This window comes from Rhea pennata, chromosome 17, assembly GCF_028389875.1.
Source record: "Rhea pennata isolate bPtePen1 chromosome 17, bPtePen1.pri, whole genome shotgun sequence".
NCBI lineage: Eukaryota > Metazoa > Chordata > Aves > Rheiformes > Rheidae > Rhea > Rhea pennata.
Window position 1 is genome coordinate 12,627,519 of NC_084679.1, and position 12,697 is coordinate 12,640,215.

Genomic DNA, 12,697 nt, shown 5'->3' on the forward strand with positions numbered 1-12,697 from the left:
GAAGCTGTGATTACTTACAGACATTTGCTCAACTTGGTGAATTAAGAATGTTAGTGATAAGAGTCTTATTGTCTATTTGCTGTAAGATGCCCATTAGCTCAGCTTTTAGCCTTCTAGCCCGAAGTCTGTCCAAAATCTGCCTGGAGATCTCTGTGTCTACAGCCCATACTTCCAATTAGTATTATGATGCAAAGCAAGAAAATAAGAAATAAATGTTGTTTGAAAAGACCCACAGTCTCTGAGGGCTGAGTCTGCAGTAAGATGTGGGAGACTGAGCTAGTCTTATGGGCAGTTCTTCTGCAGCTGGAGAGCTACCAGTGCAAAAATCACTTGAGCGAAGTTTAGTCACTTGCTAAATTTTGAGAGCTGGTCACGTACGTAAATCTGCTCCAGGAATAATGATCTATTCTCTCTTGTTCTTTTTTTGTTCTTTTTTTTTTTTTTTTAATATTTTCTAACTTAAATTTGTCATACAGTAAATATAGAGACTGAGTTATAAATATGAATTTGATTTGGAATTTAGCTTTTAATGATAATGTGACCAGCTTTTCCATGAGAAAAAGATTAGCAAGGAGGTTACACTGTAGAATTTTTCTAAAAGATAATGCCATGGATAACATAGGGAAACATGGAGCTAAATCTGTTTTTGTTCTGTTAGAGAGTTAACATAAAGTTAATTTGGACTCTTTAGGAGATGGCAAATTGCCAGTCTGTAATCCTATCTGTGGAAGATGATGTTGGACAAAGAATTATAACTGAAGATTTATTAGAAGCTACCCGCAGTTCTGACCTGGGAATGAGACAGGCAGCAGCTGTCATGCTGAATATCTACTGCTCCAAGACAAAAGCCGACTATACTGGTCATCTCAAGAACTTGGTTTCAGGCTTGATACGACTATTTAATGATACCAATCCTGTAGTTTTGAATGAAAGCTGGGATGCACTCAATTCCATCACCAAGGTGAGAGGCAGCTTGAAAAGGTTACAGCAATAATTAGCTGGCAAGGAGGAAGTGGGGATAGCTGAAAAAGTACTGCTTAAAGTGAGCCTTCTGTTTTGATTGGAAACGACATGATTGCTGCAGAGATTTGAAAGGTGTAAGATGAGCTTGTGTTTGACTGCAGTAGTGTGAATGAGCAGACAGATTTTTGGAGGATGCAGGAAACGGGTGTCTTCTCTTGACAGACCTGAGAAGAATTCTCCAAGAATAGCTGTTTGTGATGCTACTTCATCTTTGCCTGCCTTATCCTTCTCTCCTGCAGAAGTTAGATGCTGGGAACCAGCTTGCTCTCATTGAGGACCTACACAAGGACATCCGAGTCGTAGGGAATGAGGCCAAGGGCGAGCATGTGCCAGGATTCTGTATACCGAAGAAGGTAAAGGATCAGAGTGAGCTTCTGATGCAACGGTGGATACATCACAGCTTTGATGTCCCACCTTTTCAGGGAACTGGTTGATATGACTTTAAAGCTACTAGAAATACTGACTATTGGGGCATTCCAAGTCTCCTGTATGCTGGAGAGACTTTCTGTAAGTTACTGCTGCTCTTATATGCCCTACAGAGGACTTCTTTTGTAAGAAGATCTTTGACAATTTTGCTGTGTGTTTAAGTCATGGTCGCTGGCTGTTTTTGTGGAGGAGTAATGCTGGAATTCTGTGCCAAATTTCTCTGGTTTAAAAATTCCCTCAGCAGCTAGCACTTTCCACATAGCAACTGGCTAAGTAAGGCATAGCTACATGAAATAAAACTGAATAAAAGTAGCTTTGTAAAGCAGGCAACTGAAGGTCAACAGGAAACTGAGGGGAAACACTCCAAGTTTGTGCATCTGGTGTATAAGAGGAGCAAAAATAAGATATGTATTTTTTGCATCTTTGCTTCTAAGTGTTTTTTTTTTTTTTTTTTTTTTAATCCAATTCTCATGACAGGGAGTGACTTCTATACTCCTGGTACTGAGGGAAGGTGTTTTAACTGGTAATCCAGAGCAGAAGGAGGAAGCAGCAAAGGCCTTAGGACTAGTTATTAAGCTGACTTCTGCTGAAGCCCTTAAACCATCTGTGGTGAGCATCACTGGACCACTTATTAGAATCTTGGGAGATCGGTTCAGCTGGAATGTCAAGGTGGCTCTGCTTGAAACATTAAGCCTTCTGTTAGCCAAGGTAAGATTCAAAGTAATTGACTGTGGTTTGTGAACATTTTTCATGGTAACATTCAAAATTATCTATTATTGTTGATTTAAATAGTCTGGTGGTGTGGATCTGGTATGTAGGCATGGCACTTTAACTGGTTTGCATTCTTCCAGCAGCTTCTGACACCTTCCCCCCCCCCCCCCCCCCCCAAAAAAAAAAAAAAAAAAAAGGAAAGAAAGAAAAAGCCCCCAACATTTGACCTGGACCTCTTAGAAGTATTGTTAAAAGCTGATTCCACTTACAGATAGTTAAAGCTACCACGTAATTTCATGTCCACTGTTTTTGCGAAACGGTAAACTGGTCCAAAGATCAAGGTTTTTTCAGGCTTTACTTTCAGACTTGGGTACATGACCTTCCCTTCTTTCATTTTTGGTGTAGGTTGAGATTGCCCTGAAACCGTTTCTTCCTCAGCTGCAAACAACCTTCACTAAAGCTCTGCAAGACTCGCACCGTGCTGTTCGCCTTAAAGCTGCTGATGCTCTCGGTAAACTTATTGTCATCCATGTAAAGGTGGATCCTCTCTTTACTGAGCTGTTGAATGGAATTCGTTCCAGTGATGACTCTGCCATCAGGTAAGCTGTAGGTGATATCCCAGACCTTGCTGTTTATTAGTGATGAAGGAAAGTGCTAGGATGAATGAATCTTTGAATCTTTTAAATACAGTGAGAAACTACTTGAAAGCAGAGGAAGAGCCAGAGCTGTATAATGCTCTGAAGTCAAACAACTATAAACAAAACTATTCTAGCTATTTGTGTAGACTTCGAGTTTTTTCCCTTAATTCTAAGAGTAGGATTTACTTATTAGTGAAAGCAGCTGGCAGTTAATTAAAACAAATAGCTTTTGAGTCATCTCTCTCTGTCTGTATATATATATATAATGTGTGTGTGTGTATATATATATATTATAGATAAAAAAGCTGGGATGTACAGGGGATATATTGTTTGCTATCTGCCCATTTCCTCCCTTTTCTGCCCCCCAATAATCCACTGCAATCCACTTTCAGATACAGGGCTCTATCAATTGTCAGCCTGACCTGAAGTAATACAGCTATTCTTGCATCTTAAATGATCCCTAAGAAATTAACTTTCTTATGGAGAAAATCGTTTGTTTTGAATGGTCAGAAAATACTTGTTTCAAGAAACAGATGCAAGTATACAAATGTGGAACTAGCCTTTATAATGGGGTGTTTATCAGTGTAGAAAGGTTCTCCTAAACTTTAGTGGCATGGTAATGTAACTGTTACAAGTATACAGAGCTCAATTTCCTCATTGGCGGGACGGGAGAGACAATCTCTGACTGCACGTTCTGATCATTTCTAGGGACACAATGCTGCAAGCTCTGCGGTTTGTAACACGAGGAGCTGGTGCAAAAGTAGATGCCACGATCAGGAAGAATATCAGCACGGTGCTTCTGGGGATGCTGGGACATGATGAGGTATTGCTTCAAACAGCTGCAAGGGATCCTTGTTTTAGACTCTCCCTCTTTTTAAATCTGAACTTTATAATGAAATTACTTTCTAAAGTAACTTCTGAGGGAGTTACTAATCATGCAATGCAGAGAAACTTATATAAAGAAACATGTAGCTGGGCATTACTCACTAAACTGAATTCAGTCTGTAAAATTATCTCCTTGGAGCCTTGCAGTATGTTAGCTGAGAGCTAGGTACAAGAATTAGATCTTTAGCCAATCACTTGTAACGCTGAAAAATCTGCAGAATTAATGTTTCCTTAGCAATTGTGTATGTGGGTTTGACCTGCAGTTCCTCACCAACATGTCTGAGGCAGCTCTAAATTAGCAATTTGCTTTTTGTTTTGGAGAAAACCTGCAATACTTTTGTCATAAACACATATGTGTATTTGCAGGTTCTCAGGCAGGTTTTATCATCTAAGTGAGAGAAATTTTTCAACTAATGGCAGATTTTTCGCCAATGAACAAGAAACTCCAGCTTTAATGTAGGATCTTCTGTGTATGGCAGATATCATATGTGAGATCAAAATTAACCATCTAGTAATTTCTTCCTTATGTTTTATTTTATGCAATGTAGACATGCAACTGTTGGCATGCTGGTAATAGAAAATTTGAAGAATTCCCATTGCATTGCAAGTTTCACGGTGGAACGGTACAGTGGTGGGATAGTTGCATAGGCAAAACAAAGTTTTTTTTAAAAAAAAAAGTTCTGGTGTAAAAGAAGGATGGGCTTATTGCAGGTACAAGCTCATCTAGAGATGGCTAGAAGTAACACTTATGTAAAGTTCTGATTCACAATCCAGAAAAGTGTTCAAATACTTTGATCTTTATGACTTTTCCACGTAACACATCAGAATTTACATAAGATCTGTTCTTCAGTCTCTGCTGGATTTTATTGACTGCGGGTTTTGGTGTTAAGTTCCATCATATACCAGAAATCTTGTAAACTGACAGAAATTCTTAGGCAATAGGAGTGAAAGGGTATCTGCTACGATTTGTTTCTTTCTTCTCATTCCATGTTGTCTTCTATCACTTGCTCTTCTTGCTGATTATCACTTATGTATTGAATTCAACCAGTCTTGCTTTGCTTTGCTTTGCTTTGCTTTCCTTTCCTTGTTAGGATGCCACCCGCATGGCCTCAGCTGGTTGCCTAGCAGAACTGTGTGCATTTCTGTCAGAAGAGGAGCTCAGCACTGTTCTCCACCAACATTTACTGGGTAGGTCAAGCTGTTTTATGAGTGGAATGGAAACTGAAAAGCCAAAGAAAATAACTTCTTGGCTATTGATTAAGGAAAACCTTTTGACTAGTTAGGTTTCTCCTCTTTTATCTTAAACATGGGTTTACTGTAGATTTTCTTGTTCTTTTCTTTGGTTATGGCTATTCTGTTTGTACACCCTAATACATGGTTGGATACAAGCTCATGGTTGTAATTTGAGGCTACCTATGCTTTTTTTTTTTTTTTTTTTTCCTAAATTTGTTTTCAGATGAGTTGATGAAAGTACCAGCGTGGCTAATAAGTAATTGCTAGTACTGACAAGGAAGATGGGAGCTGACAAGATGTTCAGGCAGGGTGGAGAGGAGAGCAGGTCCACCTTTCTTCATAACATTGTGATCTTAGATTGGCTTAATCTTGTCACAGATCACGTCTGATAGGTTCAGGCGCTTTTGGAATATTGATTCATTTGTCTCTGTGTTACAGAAAAGTGTGAATTTTGTAGGAACTTGTAGCAGTTGGTAGTGCTTTGACACTCTCCTCTGAAATTAGGGAATTTGTTAGTTGGCTTCAAATTACAGATGACTCTTACAATTTTATTAGAGTCAAATATTGTGTAATTCTGATGGCAAGCTCCTTCAGGCACTAAGTGATATGGGCCTAATTATGTGTTACTGACATCATCAGAAATATCTGGGTTGAACAGTACAAAGTCACTGTTTGTGTCAGATTTCTGTATGTGCCCAGAGGATGTTCCTGTCTGGTAGAAGTGTTGCTTTTAAACACTTTGTATGGCTTCTCCTTGGGAGGAGGAGTGGAAGCAAGGCACTGCTTTAAATACTGCTTATTGTTTCATTTTGTAGGAGTGAATTGATAAAAGCTTTTTTAGATCGGGTGGAACGGACAGGGGAGCCTTGCTGTCCTTTTCCTTTTGCTTCCTCACTGTTCTTTTCCTTTTGCAGCGGATGTTTCTGGAATTGACTGGATGGTGAGACATGGACGAAGCCTGGCGCTCTCAGTGGCTGTAAATGTAGCTCCCAGCAGGCTGTGTTCACCCAAATACTACAGCAGTGTTCAAGAGATGATCCTTAGTAATGCCACTGCTGACAGAGTAAGTGCTAAATGAGAGCTGATGAGTTGTGTTGCAAGAGGTTTATAAAGGTGTGTAGGTTTGCTGTGTTACCAAGCAAAATGGAACCAAAATCTCTGAGCACAATCTGAAGATTGTCCCATGATAGATGCAATTTTATGGTCAAATTGTATGCTTGTCCTGATTCTTCTCTGAGTTCTGGTCTCTGTGGAGATGAAGATTATTTAAATTGTGGAGTAACTTTCACTGGAAGCAAACTATACTACTTTTGTCCTACTAGATGTGCTCAGTCACAGGCCAGGTTTTTAAGATATGCAAATTTTTCATTTTAGGAGGAAGGTTTTTAAATCTTGGAATTGCTATTCATACCAATGAATAATTTGGTTTAGTAGATGGAACTTGCGGGCTGTGTGGGTCCTGCTGCCTCATTCTGTGCGGTTGACAGCCACATTATTATTTTTTTCATCATGTTACCCAATAACACTATGTTACTAGGTTATCCTGCATTGCCTGCTACAGTTATTTGAAAGATCTATTCAGCCTTCTGCAAAGTTCACCAGTCCATTCGACCACGGGTCTAATCAAAAGACTGTTAAACTCTGGTTTAATAAAATCAATTTTTGTCTTTATGCTACAGATTCCAATTGCAGTTAGTGGCATCAGAGGGATGGGCTTTCTTATGAAATACCACATGGAAGGGCAAGGAGGGAACCTTCCCCCAAAACTTTCAAACCTCTTTATTAAGGTAGGACTTTTCATGCTACCTGCAGTTGTTCTCCTTTGATCTTGACCAATGTAATATAACCTTTGTTCAAGCCAACTCATGGGTAGCTTTCTCTACAAAACTTCTGTATCATAGTCCAGCATGAGAACTCTTTGGGGAAGCTCTAAATCCCTTGAGGCTTGGAAATTTAAGATATATATATATATATATATATTTTAATTAAAATACTGACAGAATAACTTTCAAAGCCTGCTTTGCAGCTGTGAGTATGATAGCACTATCCTTGCTGCAGTATGGAAATCTGACCTTTGATCTTTCTGTGATAAAGCTCAGTTTTGTTCCTTACAAATCCATTTTTTTTTCCTTTGGTGTAACAAATAGCTAGCAGAGAAGTAGAGAAAAGTAGGGGGAGATTCTTTGTCAGCTTGTTTCTTTAAGACTGCTCAAGGCGGATGGGGTTTTGTTAGAATCAAATCAAATAGTTACTCTTACTTTCCCTGGGTTTGCTGCAGCACTTTGCAACTTCTATGTTTCTGGAAGGGAGTAGCTTCAATACTATCCTGTCTCCCAATCTTTAGAAGTTCACACTTTTTTCAATTCACATCTATTAAAATAATCTACTGAAAAAATGCCTTTTCCTTTCTGTTGTTCTGGTTTATTTTCTTTCCATAAGATCTATCAAACATGCAAACTGACAGAATTCAGGCCATTATTCTTTTTGTTTGAAATCTTATATTCATGTATTTATTTGTATAATGTTGTGTTAGAACATAATTGTAATTCTCACACGAACCAATATTTTCATCACAGTATAAATACAGAGTGACATTCAGAAGTTAGCTTTTATTTGTTTTAAATATAGAGCTTAAATAAAAAAAACTGTACATTTTTAAATTTAAAATACATTATAGAAATGCACCTTACACATCAATCGGAGATTGACTTAGCTGCTGCGGATGAATTGAGTGTATTTTACAGGAGCACTGATGCTACCAGCTTTTGCTGCATTCGTGGTCATTGTCATTTCCTGAGATGGTTGAAAGGAAAGCATGTGACCTCAACAACCACATTTTCAGAAGTTTTCACTTTAAAAAATGTCTGTTTTCAAGGTGTGATTGTCCTACTGTTATACAGAAGCTTAGCGGAACTTGTTGATAACGCTTCTCTTGTACGTTTGCAAGTTACTAATTGCTTGCTTTTCTTGCTTCAGTTTAATGCACTTAAATTAGAGGAAAGATAAACTACTGCTTTAAGTACCTGTCCTTGCTATATCTGAATTTAAGACCATCTTTGTGTCCTGCAGTGTCTCCAGAACTCATCCAGTGACATAAAGTTAGTTGCAGAAAAGATGATCTGGTGGGCAAATAAAAACCATCTTCCCTCACTGGATCCTCAGACAATTAAACCAATCCTGAAAGCACTCCTGGACAATACAAAGGACAAAAACACAAGTGTAAGAGCCTACAGTGATCAAGCCATTGTTAATCTTCTGAAGATGAGAGAGGGTGAAGAAGTGCTCCAGGTAGGAGTCAGAAGAAAATATAACCAGTGGAAGACTGTGCCACACTGCTCTGCGTGTGGTTGTTCTAGACAGCATGCCTGGAGCTTACTGCCTCGGAGTGTGCTGGGGGTGTTTATGAAACAGAGGAGGGTATTCCTACTTGCATTTAAACCTTCATCAGTAGTCTCATACTAAGCTCTCTTGAAAGAAATAAGTGATCTGATACTGCATAATCTTACAGTGCAGTATAACCAAAATGAAAGTATTCAACATACCCTCCATATTTAATAGAGTAGCCCTGCTTTCAGAATGCCTTAAGTCCTTACTGTGCTGCTGTTCACCTCAGCTAGGGCTGCTAGTATTGCTTTTGTCACCTGTAAAATCTTGTTGCAGCATTAGTGGTGCTAGAGTATTTTAGAAGGGATAGAATACTCATTTGTAAGTCAATACCCAGACCCCTTTTCTAAGTCATAGCTATGTTTATTAAAAGTTCTTATACCTGAAATCATAAAACTAGATGAAATATTTTGGTATGTTCGTAAGTTTGCAGTGAAACATACTTCATAAGATGTTGGAATTGTTCTGTTTTGAATGGTATATCATAAGGAACTTGGTAACTGGTGTTACCTTCCTTCCACAGTCTGTTTCCAGGATTCTAGATGCTGCCAGCTTGGAGCTTCTCAATGAAAGCTGCCGGAGATCTCTGAAGAAGCTGGCTAGCCAGGCTGACTCTGATGAACAGATAGATGACACTATACTGACGTGATAATAAAGCTCCAGAAGACAAGACAAACACTGAACCAACCGCTGCATCAGCATTGCAAATCAAACACAAATTTTAAATGTTTTCATTTTTGAAAATGTTAATTCTGATGGGATTTCATGATAAGGACTCCCAGAGAGTATTTTAATATCAAATATACCAGAATAGCCTTAATTAGATCCACATTAGCTTAAAATTGAAAATTTGGTCCCTTTTTGAAACAGATGATGCACAGGAAATAGTTACACCAATCATACTGGTAAATTGTGGCCAATTGTGAGATGTTGCTAGAACACATCAGGCTTAAACTCTGGTGAAACCTATCTCCTTTTCAGGGTCTGTGCAAAAACTCCAGTACTGGAACTACTATCAGTCTTTTACACAGGCCCTATGAAGCAGGAATAGAACTTGGTGAAAATTAAAGTGTATTATTTCTGTGTACTGCTAACTTGCTGCTTGTGACGGTTCTGAAGACTGAAAATCCCTGTAAAACAAAGTATTTAAGTAGCCTTAGAAATCACAAAGGCAAAAGAGGAATTAAATGCAGTCTGTTTAAAGAAGGAACACTTAATAAAGGCTTTGACTTTGATCTTTCTGGTGTAAGCTGTTCTTCTTACAAAATCATTTGTCAACAAAGTAATATTGGGATTTGCTTTTTGGACCTGTTTTTTCCCCGAGGCATACAATTTGTAGAGCAAGTAGTACGGTAGAAAGACCTTTGCAAAACGGGACAGTTAGGGTTTAAAAACAGACCAGAATTGACACTTCTAAGCTATTTGTTAGGAGTATTATAATTACTCTCTTCATTTCCAAAGTTTTTTTTTTTTTTTTTTTACTATAAGCATCTCTTTAGTCATTTGACTTGTGAAAAGTCATCTATTCTTATGTCTTAACAGGTAGTTTTTGAAGCCTTTGATTTCCAAAATAGTTATTTTTGTCATTGAGCCATACGGCTCCAAGAGAACACTTGGCCACATACACCTCATACTTTAATTGACGTTTTGTGCTGCCTGGGGAGAATAGTAAAAAAAAAAATTTGCAGAAGAGTAATTTGTAGAGGGAAAAAGTGATTTTTACATTCTATGTAGAGTAATAGTTAAGTAAGCCTTATCTACCTTATAAAACTACACAAAGGGTTGGTGGCATCTGAGAAGCCAAAACAGTAAGATTTGTTTGAAATATGAGGGGTGTGTGTGTGAAGCTCTGAATTCTTCCTTTGATATAACTCTGGATGGCTCAAACCAGGATGAAGGGAGGACGATATAATCCTATGAATCGTAAAATCTGACAGTATAAAATGTAACCACATAGGAACGCACGCTCCACTAGAACTGATTTTCTCTGATTGCTATGGCAGTAGTAGCAAACAGCAAAAGATTTCATCTTTACCATACTAATGACTCGAACAGTAAAATAAAAATTTAAGTAGATACTTCGGAGCACCATGCTTTGTTCTGGTCAAAAGTACAAGAATCTGTCACAATACTCACGGTGTTCTCTCTGGTCCCAAGCCTGTGATTTAGTCCTGGAGAACAGGAGACAGGTGCTAGGAGCCAAACACTAAATACCTGTGAGAAGGGACTTGGGAAAGTCAGGTAGCTTACTCCTTACCTGAGGTAGGTTCAGTTCCAACTGAATCAGTCCTAATAGATTTCAATATACTTTCCCCCCCCCCACCACCATTGTATGATGGGAGATTTCATAACCTTCCTAGGCCATCTGTATCATTATATAAATTTCTTGGATATCAGAACATCCCTCATGTCTTTAAAATAAATAAATAAATATATCTATTACTACAACTATTCCCAGAGGCACTGAGAATAGATGATCTCTGCAGCAACCATATTGTTTCACCTAGGGATGAGAACACTGAAGGGACAAGGTTAGATTCTCTGCCTTTTCTTACAGGCCATGTTTTCTCAACTTACAGTGCTGCCCTCTGTATTTGTTCCATTTTGATTCACATTTGCTTCAAGAAGTCTGCTCCTGGAGTAGATATTCCAGTGGAGAATATTACTTTGAAAGTCCCATGTAATGTTTTTTTTCTTCCCCAATAGCACAGCATTGTTGACATGCTCATTTTGTGATCAGCTATAAAGCCCAACTACAAAATTGCTCTTTTGTCTACCAATTTCCAAATTTGTATTTATGCAGGTGATTTTTTCCAGAAAATTGCAATATTTTCCAGCTGGTCTTACTGAAATTGTATTCGACTTATTTCAGACCTTTAGCTGCATTCTGAAGGTTATTCTGGATTCTGATTTTGCATACCCCCCGAAATATTTGCAAATCTGTTCTGCTTTGGATCATCTACAGATTAAAAAAGTACAGAATTGAAAATTCTCTATTCCATCATCCAGATAATTAATGAAAATACTGATCAGCACCAGTCTTGAGATTATCCCTACTAGAAAGCCACTTGCATTTCATTTACAGTGAGCTGTAGGTAACAACACTGAGTAGAAAACTTCCAAGTACCATCAGTGTGTATCCCTTGAGGTAGCTTAATCTAGTCTATCTCATTACTTATGAGAAGGTCATGTGATATTTAAAGCCTTACTCCACTAAAACATTTAGACAATTTTAAATATCAAAGGTTTTATCTATTGCTTTTCTCTTATATTCTCTCTTAATATCACCTTTTAGGTGTGAATAACTTGTTCTAGTATTCTTCTCAGAATTCTGACTGGTAATTCTAGCATGTACCTTTTCTACTGTTTTACAAAGAAATACTATGTTTGCTGTCTTCTGGGTTCCTAAACAGCAAATGTTGTCCAAGAGATCTCAAAAATAGTCAAAGATATCTCAAAAATAGCTAATACTCTAATTCAGCTGTGTTTGTTTTCATTTACTTTCTTTTAAATCTTTAACTATGTATTATTGGTTTGAACCGGTGATAATCACAAAGTAAAAACTAAACAGATGCCATTAAGGATTTGGCAGTCTAAAAGCACTGTGATTAATTTCACCTACAATGAATGAGCTGTGTTTGTAATACCAGAGTAACAGCAGTTAGACCAAAGCAATGCAAAAATTATTGTGTACTGAGACATGTGAACAAAATTTTAGGCCATTCAGAAAGTAAAAAAATAGGTGGCAAAAAGAGCGGTATTGCTTTGGAATTACGCTTATTTTGTCACTATTGATAGGAAGCAGGAAAAGACTACAAGTTTCTTTCAAGATCTGCCATTTGAACTTTATATTGTGGGAGTCCTGTCTTACCTATTTTCTCTATTATACACTTACTGTAGGAGTCCTGTCTTACCTATTTTCTCTATTATACAGTGCACTGTAATACATCAGAGATAAAATACCCATAATTTTTGCCACAACACGAGACCTGATAAATGGATCGTTCCAAGTTAGAGGCTAAAGAATGATTTTTCCCCATTTCAAATGTCTTGAAAATACCAGTTGTCAGCATAAGATAATTTTTCCCCACAACTGACTGTAAAAACATCTTTGAACTGTCAAGTAAGAGTCTCCGAGTGACAGCTGAACTGTGTGTTTATCAAGATCATAAAATAATTTATGAGGGGGATGTTTAAACTTGTAAGGCATTAAAAATTTCAGTGGAAAAGAGACAAATGTGAAAGTATAAAATATTCAAACTTTATGATTTTCTTTTTATAGATAAGTCATACCATTGTGTACTATTCATTTTATTAGGTAACATTACCCAGTCTCAACCTTTTCACGTGGTGAGGTTTCATGAGCTTAAAAATAAAGGTAATGGGAGAGATTGCCA

General features: G+C 37.7%; 1 protein-coding gene across 5 annotated transcripts in view; it reads left to right on the forward strand.

Moving 5' to 3' along the window:
- GCN1 (GCN1 activator of EIF2AK4) overlaps positions 1 to 9,535 on the forward strand; it is a 44,289-nt gene extending 34,754 nt beyond the window's left edge. For 4 of the 5 annotated variants that reach the window (XM_062589743.1, XM_062589744.1, XM_062589741.1 and 1 more), the window contains exons 49-58: positions 692 to 961; positions 1,263 to 1,376; positions 1,927 to 2,157; positions 2,566 to 2,759; positions 3,507 to 3,621; positions 4,775 to 4,871; positions 5,831 to 5,979; positions 6,596 to 6,703; positions 7,986 to 8,204; positions 8,824 to 9,535. In XM_062589743.1, the coding sequence (XP_062445727.1) occupies positions 692 to 961; positions 1,263 to 1,376; positions 1,927 to 2,157; positions 2,566 to 2,759; positions 3,507 to 3,621; positions 4,775 to 4,871; positions 5,831 to 5,979; positions 6,596 to 6,703; positions 7,986 to 8,204; positions 8,824 to 8,949 (1,623 nt within the window). In that variant the 3' untranslated portion in view covers positions 8,950 to 9,535. Of the gene's footprint in view, positions 1 to 691; positions 962 to 1,262; positions 1,377 to 1,926; positions 2,158 to 2,565; positions 2,760 to 3,506; positions 3,622 to 4,774; positions 4,872 to 5,830; positions 5,980 to 6,595; positions 6,704 to 7,985; positions 8,205 to 8,823 lie in introns of those variants that run through there. The other variant, XM_062589746.1, reaches the window with a different exon arrangement.
- Positions 9,536 to 12,697: the final 3,162 nt, after the last annotated feature.